Raw genomic sequence first — 17,566 nt, forward strand, 5'->3', positions numbered from 1 at the left:
GATCCCGATCTGGTTTGGGTGCTTTGGTTCCGACCTAAGGAAGGGCGGTGTGGCGAGTAGGCGGGCAGTTGGGGACGGCGACATGGCGAGATGGCGGGCGATAGGTGACGGCGACGTGGCTGGTGGTGGTCCGGTGCCAGTAGGATGGGTGCAATGTGTTGGGCTCTGCAACCGTTTACTGAAGCTTGGGCCTGATGATCTTTGGGCTTGGGATTTGACCCTTGACCCAGCTTTGTTGGTCTGGGCTTTCACCCTTGACCTAATTTTTTTTATTGCTTTGTTTTATTTACTTTTGGTACGACGTGGCTTTATGCCAGCAATAAGTCCCTACCACTTTTGGATAGGGCGACGTGGGCTTTGTCCCGGTATGCACACTCAGTGTGCCTTGTCTGGCCTAGCGAGGCGGCGAGCTATTTGCTTGATCAAATGGACGCAACCTCCTAGTGGCAGGATGAAATTGAGTGTCGCCAGATTTATTTCCGTGCGGCAACATAGTGGGAAAGCTGTGCTATTCGTAATAATGCTTCTTCGTAATAGAGTTATCTTTCCGGTATGTCACCGCTATGTCAAAGCAAATAGAGTATTCATTTGTGCACTCTTTGCTAATTAGTGCTTGTTAGAATACATAGATTTTATAGAGAGTCTTGGTATTGTTTCAGGATTATCTCTTTATGCTTATTGTAATATGGGGTTTAGGCTTTACGTCCCCCCCTTATATTCTGCAATTTCATTAATCAAGGTTTAAGGGCAGCCGCACCAGCCCCTTTAAAAAAAAAAAAAAATGTGTTGTAGACTAGGAAGATCCAAATTTGACCACAATTACAGAACTCATCCATTCCTTATTCCTATTATATAATCTAGAATTTCAGTACTTTCTATTTCAAAAAAATTATATAAAGCTAGAATTTCACTTTCTATTCAACATCAATATACAACAAAAAGAACCTAGCTAGTTCCGATAAAAAGCAGTAAAACTGAACATGGATTTGTCTCCGTGCCAACACAGACCAATTTCATCGCCCTTCTTCAAATTTCTCCTAATCACAAAGTCATCTTTCCACCTCCCAACAAAGACGAACCTCCCCGTTTTCAGCTTCTTCAAATACAACACATGGAGTGAGTCTTGCTCACAGTCGTGAACAATAACTCTCTCACTCTCACCACGCTCGACTCTCGCGGCAGCGCTAGCGGCGAAGAAAGGCAAGACCTGCTCAACCACCCAGCTCTTGCTCACCGCCAGATTTTTCCGGCTTTTGCTAACATCACTGCCGTTGAGCCTTTTCATGTACCAAGCGTCACAGAGCCTCAGCTCCTTAGCAAATTTCCATCGCAGCCTTGCATCATGATCGGCGTCCAGTTCTTCCGTCGCTTTTCTCTTTTTAGTGGCAGCTTCGAAGAACGTCGATGGTGTTGGTGTTTCAGCCTTTGCAACTTCCATTGCTACAGAGCTATCTCAGAATGAGAAAAGGGATTATGATTTTGTGGAAAATGAATGAAGAATGAGAGCTGAGCTCCTATTTATAAAGTATGGTTTGCCTAATCCGTGAAGGGTTAGTAAAGGTTTTAGTTTCCTAAACATTTAGGAATGGAACGCGGAATCCCAATTTTTAATTATTATTATTATTTTTTTTAATCACGGGTGTGTTACGTTAGCGAGTTAGTATTCGGACCGAGGTCCACGAATGATATCTCAGCAAAATCAGGCTAATCTCTCGATGCAGGTGCACGAACTCGAACACCCCTCAAACCTGCTGGTTACAAACTGGTAGGAGTTAAGACTCGAATGCTAGACATGAGGTTTCATACTATGACCGCTCGACCAATCTTACTACACTTTGTACTCGGGATAGAAATTTTAATTTCTTAAAGAAAAAAAATATATATATAAAAAATTGGATCTGAGTCCAAATTAAAGTGTCTATGAGCAGGCATTTTGACAATAAAGTTTTCCCGTCAAAAGCAAAACTATGAAAAATTTGAGCCTGAGGCCCAAACAAAACGGCCCAAAGAAACTTAAAGTATGACCCAAACCAGATGTAGTAGCTACAGCTGCAACAAGATCACAAGTCACAACAGAAGCGAAGAGAGAGAGAGAGAGAGAATGGGAAGGAAGAAGGGAGTGGCGGACTTCGACGAGTCGCCGCCGGATGACTTCGATCCGGCGAATCCGTACAAGGACCCGGTGGCGATGCTGGAGATGAGGGAGCACATCGTCCGAGAGAAGTGGATCCAAATAGAGAAGGCCAAGATTCTCCGGGACAAGCTCCGCTGGTGCTACCGCGTCGAAGGCATCAACCACCTCCAGAAGTGCCGCCTCCTCCGCGACCAGTACCTCGAGTCCACGCGCGGCATCGGTTGGGGCAAGGACCACCGCCCCTACGAGTTCCATGGTCCGCCTCACACCCTAACGTTACCTCTCTCTCAGTGAATTTTTTTTTTTTTTTTTTTTTTTTGAAATTTAATTTTGGTTATTTCTCAGGCCCCAAGCTGGAGGTGAAGGCGGAGGCGGAGGAGTCGGAGTGATCGTTTAAGGTACTCTCTTTGTTGCTTTGAAGCTCTGAATTTGATAATGTAATTGAAATTGTTTTGAATTTCTTGGTTATTTTCTTGTTAGAGTGAAGGAATGGTTATGTTGCTTCGTTTGTTTCAATTTCGTTGTTAGTTTCGTTGTGAAGCAATGCTTGAGGTTTCAATTTGGTTAAGCTTAGAATGGTGTGGTTATATTCAATGTTTAGTCCTTTCCAGGCAATGATAATCTGTGAGCTATAAACATGGATAAGTAATCACAGACCACTCTTGTGAAATGCGCTGATAAAGAAACACAAGGGACCAACCCCATTCCACCAATGTCTGAAAGACACTTTTTTATTTTTGCAATTCACTGCTAGTTGTGTAGGTATGATCCAGACAGGCTTCCAGATGGACTGAATGCTAGATCAGTTTAATTTAAGAGGATAATTGATTGAATGGTGAAACCAATTGAGATAAGTTTTTGCGACTTATATTTAATTTGAATCAGAAAATTACACCATTATACTGGAGCTTAATGACAAGGGGTAGAATTTTGGAGGTTTACTACTGCTTTTCCATTATTGAGGGACTGTTCTGTACTGTTATATTAGTTGAAATATGAAATATAGTATACTGATGCGTTGTGCATGTCTTGTTTGATTTTGCATCAAAGCTTTTGGATGGTTCATAGAACAGTCTCAGAAAGTTGAAAGTCTTCAGATTGCAATTTTGATAATCTTATATTTGGTAGGTCGAGCATAGTTCCAAAGGAGTTGCCAACTTTGAGTTTTATGCGACAGAAATTAAACACATAGTTAAGGTTACTGTCAGTGTTGAGGTTTACTGGAATTTTCTTCAATTTTGTTTTATTCAATCTATTACATGTGCATTGAATTTGTTGATCAGTGTTGGGAGTTTTGTGCTCAGTCATGTCGGCATCTCTGCAATCTGAAATTTGAACATTCTTGAAATGACTTTGAATATTTTGCTTGGCATGATATGTATAATTTGTCTGGATCAGATGATACATATTCACTTGACTGGAGGGAGTTGGTGATCTTTTTCATGTTTCCTTCATGCAGGTGAATAAGTTTGGCCTGCAGAGTAGAGCTTAAATTGGAGGGAAGTTGGGGATCACATACATTATTTGGTGCACTGTTGTTGTTCTCTTGATCTGTCTTAACTAGACCCTGTGAAGAATGGTTGTTTCGTTTTTCTTTCTTGTCACAGCTAAAGTTCAGATGTTGGGCTTTGGCTTTTCTGTAGATTATCTTGCTTGTTAGCTTCCAGATATTGAAAGAGATATGGCTCGAGCTATGCCCAGACAAAATAAAATAAAATTCTCTCATCTTTGATGATGTTTGAAAGATGGATAAATCTCTTACAATGATACAGTGACCACGAGAATCAGTAACTTTCCCAGTTTTCATTAGAAGTAATGCGTATGTTATATTTTGGTAATCCATGGGTTTTCTTTTGCATCTTATTCCCGTTTTGCCATTTTGGAATATTACTATGAAGGGATGATAAGAATGAACTAATGAGTTGTCACTGAAGCTTGCGCTGGCTTTGTTTTTTCCGTATCAACTTCTACATGCATCTGTAGGAGAAGGACTTTTTATGTGGAAGATTGCTATAAATATCTCACGTCTATGTACTTTTGCTCTTGCATGGATCCTGGTTCATGTTCTTGAATCTTGATGACCGATGATGGATACAGGATACTATACAACTGACTGATTGAGAACGGCAAAGTTCTGAACCTTGCAAGATATTTTGGCAAAACCTTCTCTTCCTGACTATAGTAATGAGAACATATCTCCCAGAAAATATCTCGAGACTTGGCTCATGAGTGATGCTTCGTTTCATTAAGGTTCTTCCATATCATTAATATCCCACTTTGGTCTTTATGCGTTCCTCACGGCAACACACCAACGCCTATTTTGTCATGTGTATTCACTAGTCGAGAGGCGAAGATGGGTGGAGCGTTCTTCCTTGGGTCTGAGACTCTGAGCTATGACTCAGTTGGTGCACGCGTTGGTTCTAACCATTTCATATGGCCTGTTGTCGATTTGTGGCTTTCTTTGTGGCCTCATTGGTGAACTGGAGAGTTGTTGACTCCATTGTTTTGTTAAATTTCTAGAAAGGTATGCACAGGTCGGCTGATCTGTCTTTGTGTTAGAAGTAGGCCTATGGCTCTTGGTTGTACTGCAATACTAGTTACATTACCATTCCGCTTGAATGCAATTTCTTGCATTGATTTGAATAAAAAGAGAACATTTGACGGAGGCAATTTCAGAACACTTTTTCCGACGAATACTTTCTACTCCAAAGCAATTGATGACACATTATTTAGGCACCGAAATCAGAGTCTTTATAGGTCTCGCAAATTACTGTTATTATTTTTTTATTAAAGAAGACAGCTTTGATATTTGTCGGCAAAGTTATTCATTTGTTGGTCAGTAGTCTTTCCTCAATATTTCTATCTTCTCAGATATCACACCCCAACTTTGTTTTGCTTCTCTAAATCACTTGACTCGGTCTTTTGAAGCAATTAGTTAATGCATATATGTAGCTTGTTTGCACTCTCCTCAATTGAGTCTCTCTGATAGAATCTAACCAACATTTTCACCCCTCACCCCAGAAAAAAAAAAGAAAAAAGTATGAAACAGATGAGTACGTTACTCGCTCCTTTGGTATGCACAGACTGCCATTGCCCACAAATTAAAAGAAGCGAATCCCCAGGTTGCTGGAACACCTTGGCCTTAAAACAACTGCATTTCATGAATACATTCATAAGGATTTAGGAGCACCACTAAATTGAATCGACCCTTCTGGCTGAAACTGATTGCTGATACAATTGTTAGCTATGTTGAAGATACTGCACTTGATCTTTTTATGTTCAAGAACTTCGGCTTTTTTTACACAGTACCTGCTTCGAACTTCCGAGAACTAGTTATGAGTATTGTGAGAGAGGCATGATAGAAGAGGTAAGGCAAGCTACCAAGTTATATACTTCATTTATTGTAAAGCAGGCCATATATGATATATGATATATGGGCCATATGCATGCATACATCAATTAATTAGTCAGACCAATTTTGCCACAAAACAAGCGAAATTGGGAGTTGATCATGATCTGTCCGTACTCCTCAGTACAGTACTGTTATTTTTTGAGGTGCTGGTGCTGCTGGTAGTGAGGTGCAGTAGAAGTATTAGTAGTAGAACTACTCCCCATCCCCATCTGGAAGGAGGTTCTCTTAACGAATCGACCTTTCATTCTAGGCCTCTTCTCCGCGTTGAGCTTCCTTACTTCGTATCTAATCTTCTTCGAAAACAATCGTGTCCTCCGCTTCTCTCTGTACCTCGATACTCTTGCTTCTCTTCCCGGCCGCTGCTCATTATCGCCTCTCATTCCCATCCTGCACCCTGCTGCACTACCATCTCCGTATCCTTGCAAATTCATAATCTGATCTGTGCCCCATATGCCCTGCAATATATTTAAGTTTATAACCAAGTTAATCACATCCTGCACCCTTAAAAATGTGTAACAATATTAGCCAAATCATTAAAATCAGCAGATAATTTGAGACTGTAAAAGTGTAATGATTAAGGTTCTATGCAATTTTGCTTCGTATTGTGACGTTAGAAACTTGTTAGTTCTAAAACGATACATATGTACTGACACACATTCAAGCACATGATTTGTTTTTTACTAGAAATCACATGCACTACATGAACATGTATCACCTGAGTGATTGAACGAGAACATTTTGTTCTGTAGCACAAAATGATAGTAAGACAACAAAATAGAGACAAGGAGATTAATATTGATTATTACCATGCAGTCGGGCCAGCCATCGTCGGGATTGAGCTCCGGCTTAACTCCGGTGGTCCATGGAGAGCCTCGGCTTGCCCAGGCACTAATGACTGCCTCATGATTCAGCCTCAAACATATCTTCTTCCTCTTCTTCTCGGCCTCCATGAGCACTGCTACCTTCTCCTCCTCCTTCTGATCAGTACTAGTACTTCCCCCAAGCAACACCGCAGCTGACTCATCATCATAATCCAAGTTCCAATCCAGCACCGAAGGATTGAATTCACATTCCATTCCTTGATCCTCCTCCTCTTCAATCTTCACTAGCTTCCTCTCTTCAATGCAAATACAAACATCCATACCATGGTCCTCTTCTTCTTTGGTCCCATCCAGTAGTCCCAAACCCTTGATGTCACTGCAGTCCTCATCAAGTCCCTTCCCAAGCATGTTCTCAACATCAGCAGCAAACTCTGCGAGCTCCATATCCGAAGGTAGAATTAGCCCTTGCAAATTATCCAACTCGTCGCTCGGACTACTAGTCCGAGCTCCATAATCTTCATGACCATTTCCCATTTTGACCTCATGATGATCAATATTTGTCATGTTATTGCAAAGCTCAGCTTCAAAAGGGTCGAATATGGGGACCCTATAAAGCAGCTGCTCAAGATCTTCACTCTCATGATCATCCTCTAGGCAACAATAGTCAACTTCTTCGCTCCCAATCTCCGGCACAAAAGGCATAGACTGCCCTAGAACCTTCCCAGCTTCATCTTTGCCACTCTTGTTATGATTCCCATGGCCACGGGGAGTCCGTGCCTTGCGCTTGACCCCCTGCTGCCAAGTTGGCACCGGAGGCTCAATTGCCAAGTGATCACCGAGCTTGTGAGATGCAGACTTGAGACGAACCCTCTCGTGTCTGCTGGCTAAGAGGTTAGCCGAGTGTACAGAAGCATCACATCTCTGACAAAGAAAAGCATCATCTGCGCCGCAAAACCACCGTGCCCGCTTCACTAGACAGCTGTCGCAGGCTCGCAAACTGTTGCCTCCCATGGCATTAGCAGCTTTCTTTTCGGTGATCATAGCGCAGCTGAAACAGCTGAAGATTTTCGATGGAATGACGCAATATATTGCAGAGAGTAAAAGTAACTGAGCTAAAGTTTAGTGTTGGATGAAATGCAAAGGAATATTGAGGTGGCTTCACATATTTATTTAGGGGCCCAAACGGTTCAATTATTTTGTGTGGGGTTATGGTCTGAGAGTGATCGGTGTGAGTGAGGCTAAGAGAGTCTGAGACCCGCACCATGCAGCAGCGGTTTTACTCTTTCCTCAGTCTACCATAAGCCCCACTGCGGTTGTTTCTGGTTTTTAGCTACAGGAAAAAAGATGTCGACGAGCTTCTTGGGACCCATGAGGTGTTATAATTTCATCCCTCATTGGCTAAGCCTCTGAACTCCATCTTATTCTCTGAATTCTCATTGGCTACAAGTCTAATGGGGGATCCATGCATGCCATGTGGACCATAAGCTAGACTGGGATTGGTCTCTGTGTATTTTCACTATTTTGTGCGTGTATATATATGTGTTGGTGGGGATTGGAGACTAGAATGTGTAGGAAATTGAGAAAGACCCTTTTGTTGGTTTGTTTTGGAAATTTAATAATTTCCTACTAGACCTTTAAAGCTTCTTGTTTTTGGTCCCCTCCATGGCTTTGGTTTCTTTCAGCTCCACTAGTGGTTTTCATCTCTCTGACTCTCACCCACTGCATGAGTGCATTCTGCTCCAGATGTGGCCCTGGTGAATTCAGATAAAGTCGTTAGTTCTGTTAAAACTTGTAAACGAATTTGAATCATAAGAACATAACTGCAATCCACGCCTAGATAGTAAATATGGAAAATATCTGTTTAACGTAATTAAGAGAGCTTCTATTGGTACCTAGCTTCTACTAGCCTCTGCAGCTAGTGCCAGACCGGCAGAAGATAGCAGCATCCGATTCAGATGGGCAGCATCCTGTCTGGTCAAGTGGCTGAGTTAGAAATTTGTTAAAATAGAGGCCGGCAGAACATAACTTCTGAAATACATCGCATGTCTTTGAGGTATTTCATCAAGCACATTCTATATTGTGTAAAAAAAAAAAAATCAATGAGGCATGAGATATACGTTCAATTTTCATCAAGGTTCAGATGGGAGGAAAACTAAACTTAACTGGGTAAAGTCACTAAATTGACCCATTGCCAATCTGATACAAAACTTTGGCTCCTGTTAAGTTTCCCCAGCCTAAAGGCAATCGATCATTCACTTTCAAACTAGTGATTTATGATTGATTCAGACCACTAATTGACTGTCATTGCTCCTAATTGGTATCCATATATATCTTGTGTTACTCCCCACCATCCGTAGTACTTCACCTAATTTTCTCCTTGAATAACAGGTCACACACTATAAAAGGCGAAACAAATCATAATACATCTAAATAGGAACAATTATTAGTGACAAAACTAGAAATTTGTCAAAGTAGAGGCCGGCATAAAGTGTGAACTTACGAAATGCTTATTTGAGTAATTTCATCAAACACCATCTACACTAGATATAAAAATTCAAGAATCACGCATGAGGCAAATCTATACATCTAAGGGAATAGAACTTTCAATACATTTAGGTAGTATTAGTAGTGAAACTAGAAATTTATTAAAGTGGAGACGGGCAAGAAATCTTAACTTATGAAATACTTCTTTAAAAATTATCGATCATCCAACATTTCCTACCCTCTCTCGATATAGAAATTCAAAAATCAAGGAGAACAATATACAATTTAACATGAGAAAAACTAGGGTTGATGATCCAATGGCAATCTAATACGTAATTTTGGCTCCACCACCACCCCAAATATTGTTTGGCTTTTGGTAACTCCGAAAGAAAGCAATCATTCACCAACTACTAGTTATTGATTCAAACCACTAATAACACCTCATCATTGCCTTGTGGCAACTCTAAATCACTGTCATATATTGCTGCTAAATTGCATCCATATATATCTTCTGTCACTACTTTCCCCCACCATCCTTAACGCCAACTTGTTGATTTATTTGACCTCTTCTTCCTTGATTAATAAGTCTCACACACACCCACATATATTAGAGACACTATCTCCACACTTCAAAACAAGAAATGAAACTATAATAAATCTAGATTACTGCTTCTCTGAGATGGAATACACAAGATAAGCTTGTAATGGACTAATGGGAATCAGGCCAAGAAGAATTTCCCATCAGACTATTGATCAAAACCCATAACAGAGCCAACGTACTTTTGCTATAGTACTCTTCATGAAAAATAGATGGTAGTATTTTGATGAGGATGAAGAGGCTAGTGATGGGTTTTGCCGTTTTGACACATCTGTACCACCATGCTTATCATCAATACGTATGTATGGACACACATCAAACGTCCAAGAACGACGAGAATCTCAGTACAATTGTTGTTGTCAATTTGACGATGATGGCTTGATATCTAGCAAATGGTTGGTGTCGAGTTACGTTTTGACACCTGTAACCTCTAAGTGGGAAGGGGATAATTCAAAATTTTGGGTCACGATTGCTAGGATCTATTATGAGAAAATCAAAAAGAGAATCAAAAGAGATGTATTCCCCTCAAGGAAGGCCTTTTCTGCATGCACACTCGGCTATTAATATGGAAGCGGAGGCGTGTAGAGCTGGTCTTCTTCTTGGTATACACCAAGGTTGGACGAAAATTGATATTGAAAGCGACTCTGCCATTCTGATTGCTGCTCTCAATAGCAAGGAGGTGAATTATTCAGAGATAAGTCGAGTTTTGGATGATTGTAAAGATTACCTATCTGCTTTTCAATCAGTTAGAATTCGGCATATCTACCGCGAAGCAAATGGTGCTGCACATAGGCTTGCTCACCTTGCTAGTGTTGATTGGTTAGATGAGACTCCTGCTATTATTCAGGATGTACTCTACGAGGATTATTGTCATTGTTTTAATGTAGCACGGGGTTAAGGTTTTATGTCCCCACCGTTGCAAAATATTATTTCAATAAATGGAACCGGGCGTGGGGCTGAGCCTCCTAGCTAGGCTGGGTTCCAAACCCCTTTTAAAATAATAATAATAATAAGAAAAGTATATCAAGGTTAATTCAGATCAAGTTAACTACCTTGGTCGAATTTTTTTTTTTTTTATTAAGGTCTCTTTTTTCTTTTAATTAAGGTCAATTTAGACCAAGTTACACCGAAATTAATTAGTAAAAAAGAAGGTGTTTGTGGCTTTATTCGCCCTCTGTATTATTAGTATTAGTATTCCTAAATACTCATTAGTACCTAAGAACACGATGGCCCTTGCTGAAAATTTCCGCAACTTGAAAATACTGTATTTAAAGAGTTGTGAAATGGTTACCCTAGATGGCATTCTTGCATTTTTAAGGCATAAGTGCTTGAAACACCTTGTTGACTAGTTTATGGAATTTTAAAAAAAATTAAAATTAAAATTAAATGGCCCTTGCTGAAAATTTCCGCAACTTGAAAATACTAAATTTAAAGAGTTGTGAAAAGGTTACCCTAGATGGCATTCTTGCATTTTTAAGGCATAAGTGCTTGAAACACCTTGTTGACTAGTTTATGGAATTAAAAAAAAAAAAATTTAAATAAAAAAAAAAATAAAAAAACCTGAGCCCACCCCACCCTTATATATGTTAGTGAGAATCGAACTCATGACCTTTATAATGTTAGAATTATAACTTACCATCATGTTACAACTCACTAGTTTATGAAATTTTAATTAGTATGATATGAGACTCATAGCGCTTGGATGTCTGTCATTGGATTCTACTGTAGTGGATCCATTCAGGAGGTATGGATTTTCTGGTGCAAAAAGAAACATCAAGATTACTAGTAATTGGGAGTAAAGCAAGGTGTACTTTTCTTATTGATTGTATCTTAATTTTCTTATGTGTTTTGTTATTCAATTTCTTAATTGTGACTGTGTGTGTGTATTTAAAAGAAAAAAAAAACTTAGCCCACCCACCCTTACATATGCTAGTGAGAATCGAACCCATGACCTTTACAATGTTGGATTTATAACTTAATTGTGATTGTATATTTCTCATATAGATCTTTTTCAAGTTTTGAATAAAGAGCTCAATAACACAATAATTGAGACCAATCATGGTATATATTAGCTTGATGGCAATAAATAATCTGATTAACGAGAACAGTAAAAGAGTCATCAAGTTATGATAAGCTAATGATAATTTGACAACACGAAAAACCAATTGTTTTGATAACAAATTTGTAGGACCTAATTGATAAAAGTTAAAAACTAACAGATAATTGTCATTAAATTCAGAATTTTAGAAATTGTACATTTGACAAAATCTACACGTGGATATATAATAACGAAAGGAAACTACATGTCGTATATGCATGTATTAGAGCATTTTTAGCAGACTCTCTATATTTTGGCTCCTTAGCTATTTTGGAGAGCATGTTTAGCTTTTTATATATTTTAGCAGCTGCACCAGACTCCTAGAGCATCTCCAACAGTACAATTTATTTTTTAGTTAAATTTAGCTAAACTTGTGAAATATAGCTATTGATTTAACAATATTGCTCCATCAATGATAGCTATTTGTAAGTGATATATTATGTTTCATCGAATCGTAAGCTGACATGTGGACAAAAGAGGAGAGATAAATATAACTTTTGCTTTAGCTATGTAGGATTCTATAGCTAAATATAGCTAGCCAATTTAGCTAAAGTTAAATTTAACTTAGCTATAACTAGTCTGTTGGAGTTGAATTTTGCTTCAAAAATAGTTAAATATAACTAAAAATTAAATTTAGCTACTCTGTTGGAGATGCTCTAAGTGGCTCTCCATTATAACTTTTAGCTATCTCGCTCCTAAATATAGAGAGCGAGATGAGGCTCTATAATTTAAAACACTCCTTTTGGGTTATTTAATTTAATTTAAAAATACATTTAAACTATTTAATCTTCATTTGAAAAATATTATAAACTCAAAATTAGCTAAAATAGAGAGCACTGATACAGACGTATTTCTAAAGTGGGTAGCCAAAATGACTTTTTAGCTATTTTGGCTAAAATTTGACTCAAAAATGAGCATCTTTAGCAGACTCTCTATTTTGGCTCCTTATCTATTTTAGAGAGTATGTTTAGCTTTTTATATATTTTAGCAGCTGCATCAGACTCCTAAGTGACTCTCTATTATAACTTTTAACTATCTCGCTCATAAATATAGAGAGCAAGATGAAGCTCTTTATAATTTAAAACATTCATTTTGAGTTATTTTATATAATTTATAAATATATCTATACTATTATTAATAGAAGAGGCTTTGTTAGCCGAAACAGAAAAAATGTACCATAATGACCCTGGATTATTAAAAAACTTTAACACTCATAAAACAGATAGGGGGTAAAATAGTCAATTTATAAAATAAACAGAAAATAGAAAAAAGAAGAAAAAAAATGTAAAAGTGAGAAGCAGATAAGTACGTGAAAAAAAAAACCACAAACTTCCACAAAAAACTACCAACTCCTGTAAAAAAAAACTACCCACTAGTTGTTTTAAAAAATATATATCAATTTTCACACACAGTGTGTGGGGCCCGTATAGTTTAAACTATTTAATCTTCATTTAAAAAAGTAATATAAATTCAAAACTAGCTAAAAATATAAAGCACTGACGCAAACGTATTTCTAAAGTGACTAGCCAAAATAACTTTTTAATTATTTTAATTAAAATTTAACTCAAAAATTAATAATATTACTAAACATGCTTAGCCTTTAAAGTTTAAGGGTCCCTCCATATCATTCTTTAATCTCAGCGCACAGCCAAAGCTTAGCAAAAGATCAGGTGAACAATGGCTGCACGCACCAAAAAGGTTATCATCGAATGGAAAATTTCTTTGCTGAGCGACTGTACTTGGATTAATCCTCAACAAGCTTACCATCGGAGAAGATAGAAGATCATTCTCCGAGGTCTGCAAGCAATGATTAAGAGTGGAAAGCCTAAGCCGATCATCACTTCACAGTCGATACAGCGACATTCCCCTTGGTGTACGTACTGACTAAATTCTCCAATTTAGTCGATTTCAAATTATGGAAGATTACCATCGATGCCAACCTCGAATTCAGACCCTATAGATTTCCTCAAGTCGAGTTCATCCAAGTGAATTTGGAGCAAGAAAGTCGACATCGTCGTGGTATTTTGGGGCGAAAAGAACTATTGACTTTGGGGAATAGTTGTCCCAAATTGTCTAGGGTTTCGCTGGTCGGAGAAAAATCTGTAGGGAATGCCGGAGTAGTTGTTGCACTTTTACAGTCAGCACATAACTTGACGTAATTGTATACATAACGTGACGTAATTGTATTTGGGAAAAAATAGCATGATCTCGAACCAAAGCCCTTAAAGTATATCTTCCCTTAGAATACTGAAGCTGGAAAGCTGTTGCAACATTACAGATGTGGGATTGGTTTTTTTGGCAAATGGTTCTATTTCAAAAACTCTAAAGAAATTAGTCCTTAAGAGGTGTGGATCAAGAATCACTGATACTGGGGTTGAGCTTCTGAGCAAAATGTGTAGCTTGGAGCGCTTGGATTTGTCTTTTTATGGGCTACAAATCACTAATGTTGGAGGTGTGGCAATCTCTGCAATTTAAACTGTTAAGAAATTGAAATTGCGTCCTCTTTGAAGCGTGTCTGACACTACCATTGTTGCTCTCCTTGAGAATTTCCATGGCTTAGAAGTACTTAGTGTAAGTGGTTGTGTAGGGTTAACCGGAGCTCGCTTTCGTGCATTTTTCAAGTCATCATAAGTGCTTGAAAAGCCTTTTATTGCTCGGTTTATAGAATGGGATTTTGGTCTTGATGTGGTGGTTAAATGCCCATCGTTGGAATCTGTTTGGGTGAATTGGTGGAAGGTTTCCAGTACGTATGCACTGATACACGAGAACACTAGTACTAGAAAAATTGTCAAAGTCTAACTATTCGCTGTAGTTAGCAGAGGAATGCTTCTCCATTTAATTAATGGCTTTTCCATGGACATGTTGAGTTATAAGACTTGTTAAGACGCCTATTATAATGGTAGCACGTTATACTCGAATGGAGAACTCTAATTCCACCTAAGAGACCTTATTTTTTGTGACTTTATCACTCACCCTCCCTCAAAAACCTAAACAGTCCAATCGCGCGAAAATTCTTCAGTACACGGAGGGTGAATGTGCACGGCGTATGTGGTGAAATCTGAGCCGTCGGATACGTTATCCAAGTTGATCATCTGATCCAAAATATCTGGTCCCACGTAGTGTAACCAATCAGAGTTGTTGCACATGGGCCGTGTATGTACACGGCCGTTTACCGAAGACTCTCTGCCAATCGCGTCTTTAAACGAATGTAGTGACTGTCCAAGACACCACATTTCTGTTCCCAATTGAATTGCAAACCTTTCGAGCATCATCCATTCGACCACAGCTTGCATACATGTGAATCAAGACGAACCCAAAAACACATCCAAAGCAAACCTGCTTCCCAATAGCAACCCTTGCCATGAATATCAAACCTGGCACAAGCAGCATGTAGTCAGAGCATTGACCAAAGTCAACTAATAGCAAGCATTTTCACAAGCACTTGATTAGTCTGAAAAAATGAACTTCAAAGCGAGGGTAAAAGATTAGAAAGTCTAGAGAGTCTTCGCCGAGACCGTGCATCCCCAATTCGATGGCTTTGGTAAACATCTAGACATAGTGCTGGCTGTTCCGAATTTGGATTCTCTAAAGTACGGATACGAATTTATGTAAATTTCATAAAATCTACATCATCTAGTTACTTTAACGGTTTAGATTAGACCACATTGATTAAATAAGATTATGTGGGCTTCCATGGATTGAAAAGGAGAGGCAGATTATGTACTTTTAGGACTCTAATTCAATTTAAGAATACTGAATTTGAGATTAGTAGGTCAAAACTTCACCTAGTTACTGCATATCAGATCTATATATGTTACTCCATATTTGCAATTTGGTGAATAAAAGTTTCTCACGTAAGGACTTGGTTACCGCATTAGATCTAGGTTTCATCACATATGAGGAATTGAAGAAGAAAAACTTAGCTCGTCATATATATACGATGACAAGACAAAGTTGCATATGAAGTGCAGATAGAACAATAAGTAACGGCAGTATGAGTAGTTCCGTCAAGTTTTCAAGCTGACTATCTTATTTATTCAATGTGGTCTAATCTATATTGTTAAAATAACTAGATGGTGTACAGTCATCCTTCTATTATCAATAATATTCGGGCGTGGGGCTTAGCCTCCCAGTAAGGCTGGGTTCCAAACCCCTTTAAAAAAAAAAAAAAAAACTAGATGGTGTAGATTTATGAAATTTACATAAATTCACGGATAATAACTTTAGAGGATCCAAATCCTTCTGATATTTGTACGGTTTTAAGTATTAAATTTCTAAGGATAAAATATTGAATGTAGAGAAGAGGTTCTAGAGTTCCATTAGTGTGGAAAAAAAATATATAAAAGTGTCTGCGGGGTTGTTCATGATTTCACGCAAAGAAGAAGAATGAGGTAGTGCGTGTTTCCAAGTTCAGTATCGCACCCATATTTTTCATAATATGGTTATCCTTTTTCATCATTTAATCTAGCCTTGAAATATGACTTTGTTTATGAAAAAGTGTTTATGAGTATCCCTAAACCCTTATTTATAACAAAAGTGTGTATATAGAAATTTTCAAAATTTTATTATAGAAAAAGTATAATACAAACTTGAGATAAACACTAAAACTTATTGCATATGTGAATCACAATGAGGAAACATTAGTGAAATCGAAGTAAGGAAAGAGATAGATAATATGTCTATTACAAAGATATGGAGCTTAATAAAACAAACGGAGGAACCGAGCATACCAAATAAACTCAATAGAGGCCGAACACTATGATACTTGTAAAGGCCGATTTAATAAACATAAGTTGGAACAACCTCTTGTCATAGACGTACTTTATGCCGGTCTAGTTTAGTACTTGTTTGGCTCCAGTTTTTCTTGAGCTGGTCAACAGTCTATCCACCATGAGTGTAGATCAGTACTAATGATCATAGAATCAACTCGATCTTTGAAAAACTTAGCTACAAATAAGCTTTTTATATGTCTAAAATGAGCAATAGGCACCAATATCACATTTGTCAAAAGAAACAAAATAAAATGTCGAACATTACTAAAATTGAGGTCTCAACAGTTCCATCCGATAACCATCATCCGAGTCTCACACCGACATACTATAACTAAAGGAAAACAAAATATAGTACCATAAGCTGGTAAAAGTTTGCTTACTTCTCATTCAAATACTATGGATATTGTAAACTTGCCAAAAAACAAACAAACTTGATACCGTGTAGATTGTAGTTGCATCCTTTAGCCATCATTCAAGTCCTACATCAACATATAGGTTGCGTTTGGATGAGACTTTTAAAAAATTTTAAGAACTTTTGAAATGATGAAAGCTAGAACTCCATCAATTAAAATTTCATTATTTTTAGTTGTATCTATTTAGAATATGAAATGTGTAATAAGTTAAGAAATTTTGAAACAAATCAAAATATTAAAAATGAAAAAGATATTGTTTTGGAAACTAATAAGAAGAAACTTCTGCAAGAAATTCGAAATGACAGCTGTTTTGATGGAATTTGAAGTGAAGAATTCAGTCAAACAATTCATTCATTTAAAAATATCATTCATTCAATAGAAATGCGTCACACCAAATACGACATGTCAAAGTTTGTGCTGGTTGCCCTGCACAAACTTTGACATACAAAATTGTGCGAAAAGAATTAACTGGTGGTCTGAAAGATTGCCAGAATATGGTATGAGGTCAAGTTAATAAGACAAATAAATATCAAACATGTCGCTGTGTAGGTTGTAGTTTCATTTGATGACTATCATTTCAGTCCTACACCGACATACTATAACTTGCTTACTTCTCATACAAACACTAATGATACTGTAAACTTGCCCAAAAAAAAACAAACTTGATACCGTGTAGGTTGTAGTTACATCCTTTAGCCCTCATTCAAGTCCTACCCCAACATATAGGTTGCGTTTGGATGAGACAATTTTAAATTTTTGAGAACGTACTTTTGAAATGATGAAAGCTATAACTGTTTGGCTACAGTTTTTCTTGAGCTGGTCAACAGTCTCTTT

At 37.9% G+C, this 17,566-nt stretch overlaps 3 protein-coding genes across 3 annotated transcripts; 1 reads left to right on the plus strand and 2 right to left on the minus strand.

The window, feature by feature from the left end:
* Window positions 1-949: 949 nt before the first annotated feature.
* LOC133745020 (B3 domain-containing protein At4g02870-like) lies at window positions 950-1,438 on the minus strand. Its single transcript, XM_062173023.1, has one exon. It carries the CDS (start codon window positions 1,436-1,438, stop codon window positions 950-952), a length of 489 nt encoding a protein of 162 aa, XP_062029007.1.
* A 601-nt stretch (window positions 1,439-2,039) lies between these two features.
* LOC133743246 (NADH dehydrogenase [ubiquinone] 1 beta subcomplex subunit 10-B) lies at window positions 2,040-3,880 on the plus strand. The gene is made up of 3 exons (XM_062171108.1): window positions 2,040-2,390; window positions 2,480-2,532; window positions 3,594-3,880. The coding sequence occupies exons 1-2, from the start codon at window positions 2,102-2,104 to the stop codon at window positions 2,521-2,523; spliced, it is 333 nt and encodes a 110-aa protein (XP_062027092.1). The 5' UTR covers window positions 2,040-2,101; the 3' UTR covers window positions 2,524-2,532; window positions 3,594-3,880.
* A 1,629-nt stretch (window positions 3,881-5,509) lies between these two features.
* LOC133743244 (zinc finger protein CONSTANS-LIKE 16) lies at window positions 5,510-7,528 on the minus strand. Its single transcript, XM_062171107.1, has 2 exons — window positions 6,353-7,528; window positions 5,510-6,001 (listed from the first exon to the last, which is right to left on the minus strand). Exons 1-2 carry the CDS (start codon window positions 7,406-7,408, stop codon window positions 5,678-5,680), a joined length of 1,380 nt encoding a protein of 459 aa, XP_062027091.1. The 5' UTR covers window positions 7,409-7,528; the 3' UTR covers window positions 5,510-5,677.
* Window positions 7,529-17,566: the final 10,038 nt, after the last annotated feature.

Source organism: Rosa rugosa, chromosome 4 (genome assembly GCF_958449725.1).
Source record: "Rosa rugosa chromosome 4, drRosRugo1.1, whole genome shotgun sequence".
NCBI classification, from domain to species: Eukaryota; Viridiplantae; Streptophyta; class Magnoliopsida; order Rosales; family Rosaceae; genus Rosa; species Rosa rugosa.

What these genes read in the sequence shown, in the direction of transcription:
- LOC133745020 (XM_062173023.1), bottom strand. Translation starts at nt 1,438, where the DNA reads ATGGAAGTTGCAAAGGCTGAAACACCAACACCATCGACGTTCTTCGAA.
- LOC133743246 (XM_062171108.1), top strand. Translation starts at nt 2,102, where the DNA reads ATGGGAAGGAAGAAGGGAGTGGCGGACTTCGACGAGTCGCCGCCGGAT. An exon ending in CCGCCCCTACGAGTTCCATG is followed by an intron (nt 2,391 to 2,479) that starts GTCCGCCTCACA and finishes GTTATTTCTCAG; the next exon opens with GCCCCAAGCTGGAGGTGAAG.
- LOC133743244 (XM_062171107.1), bottom strand. Translation starts at nt 7,408, where the DNA reads ATGATCACCGAAAAGAAAGCTGCTAATGCCATGGGAGGCAACAGTTTG. An exon ending in ATGGCTGGCCCGACTGCATG is followed by an intron (nt 6,002 to 6,352) that starts GTAATAATCAAT and finishes AATATATTGCAG; the next exon opens with GGCATATGGGGCACAGATCA.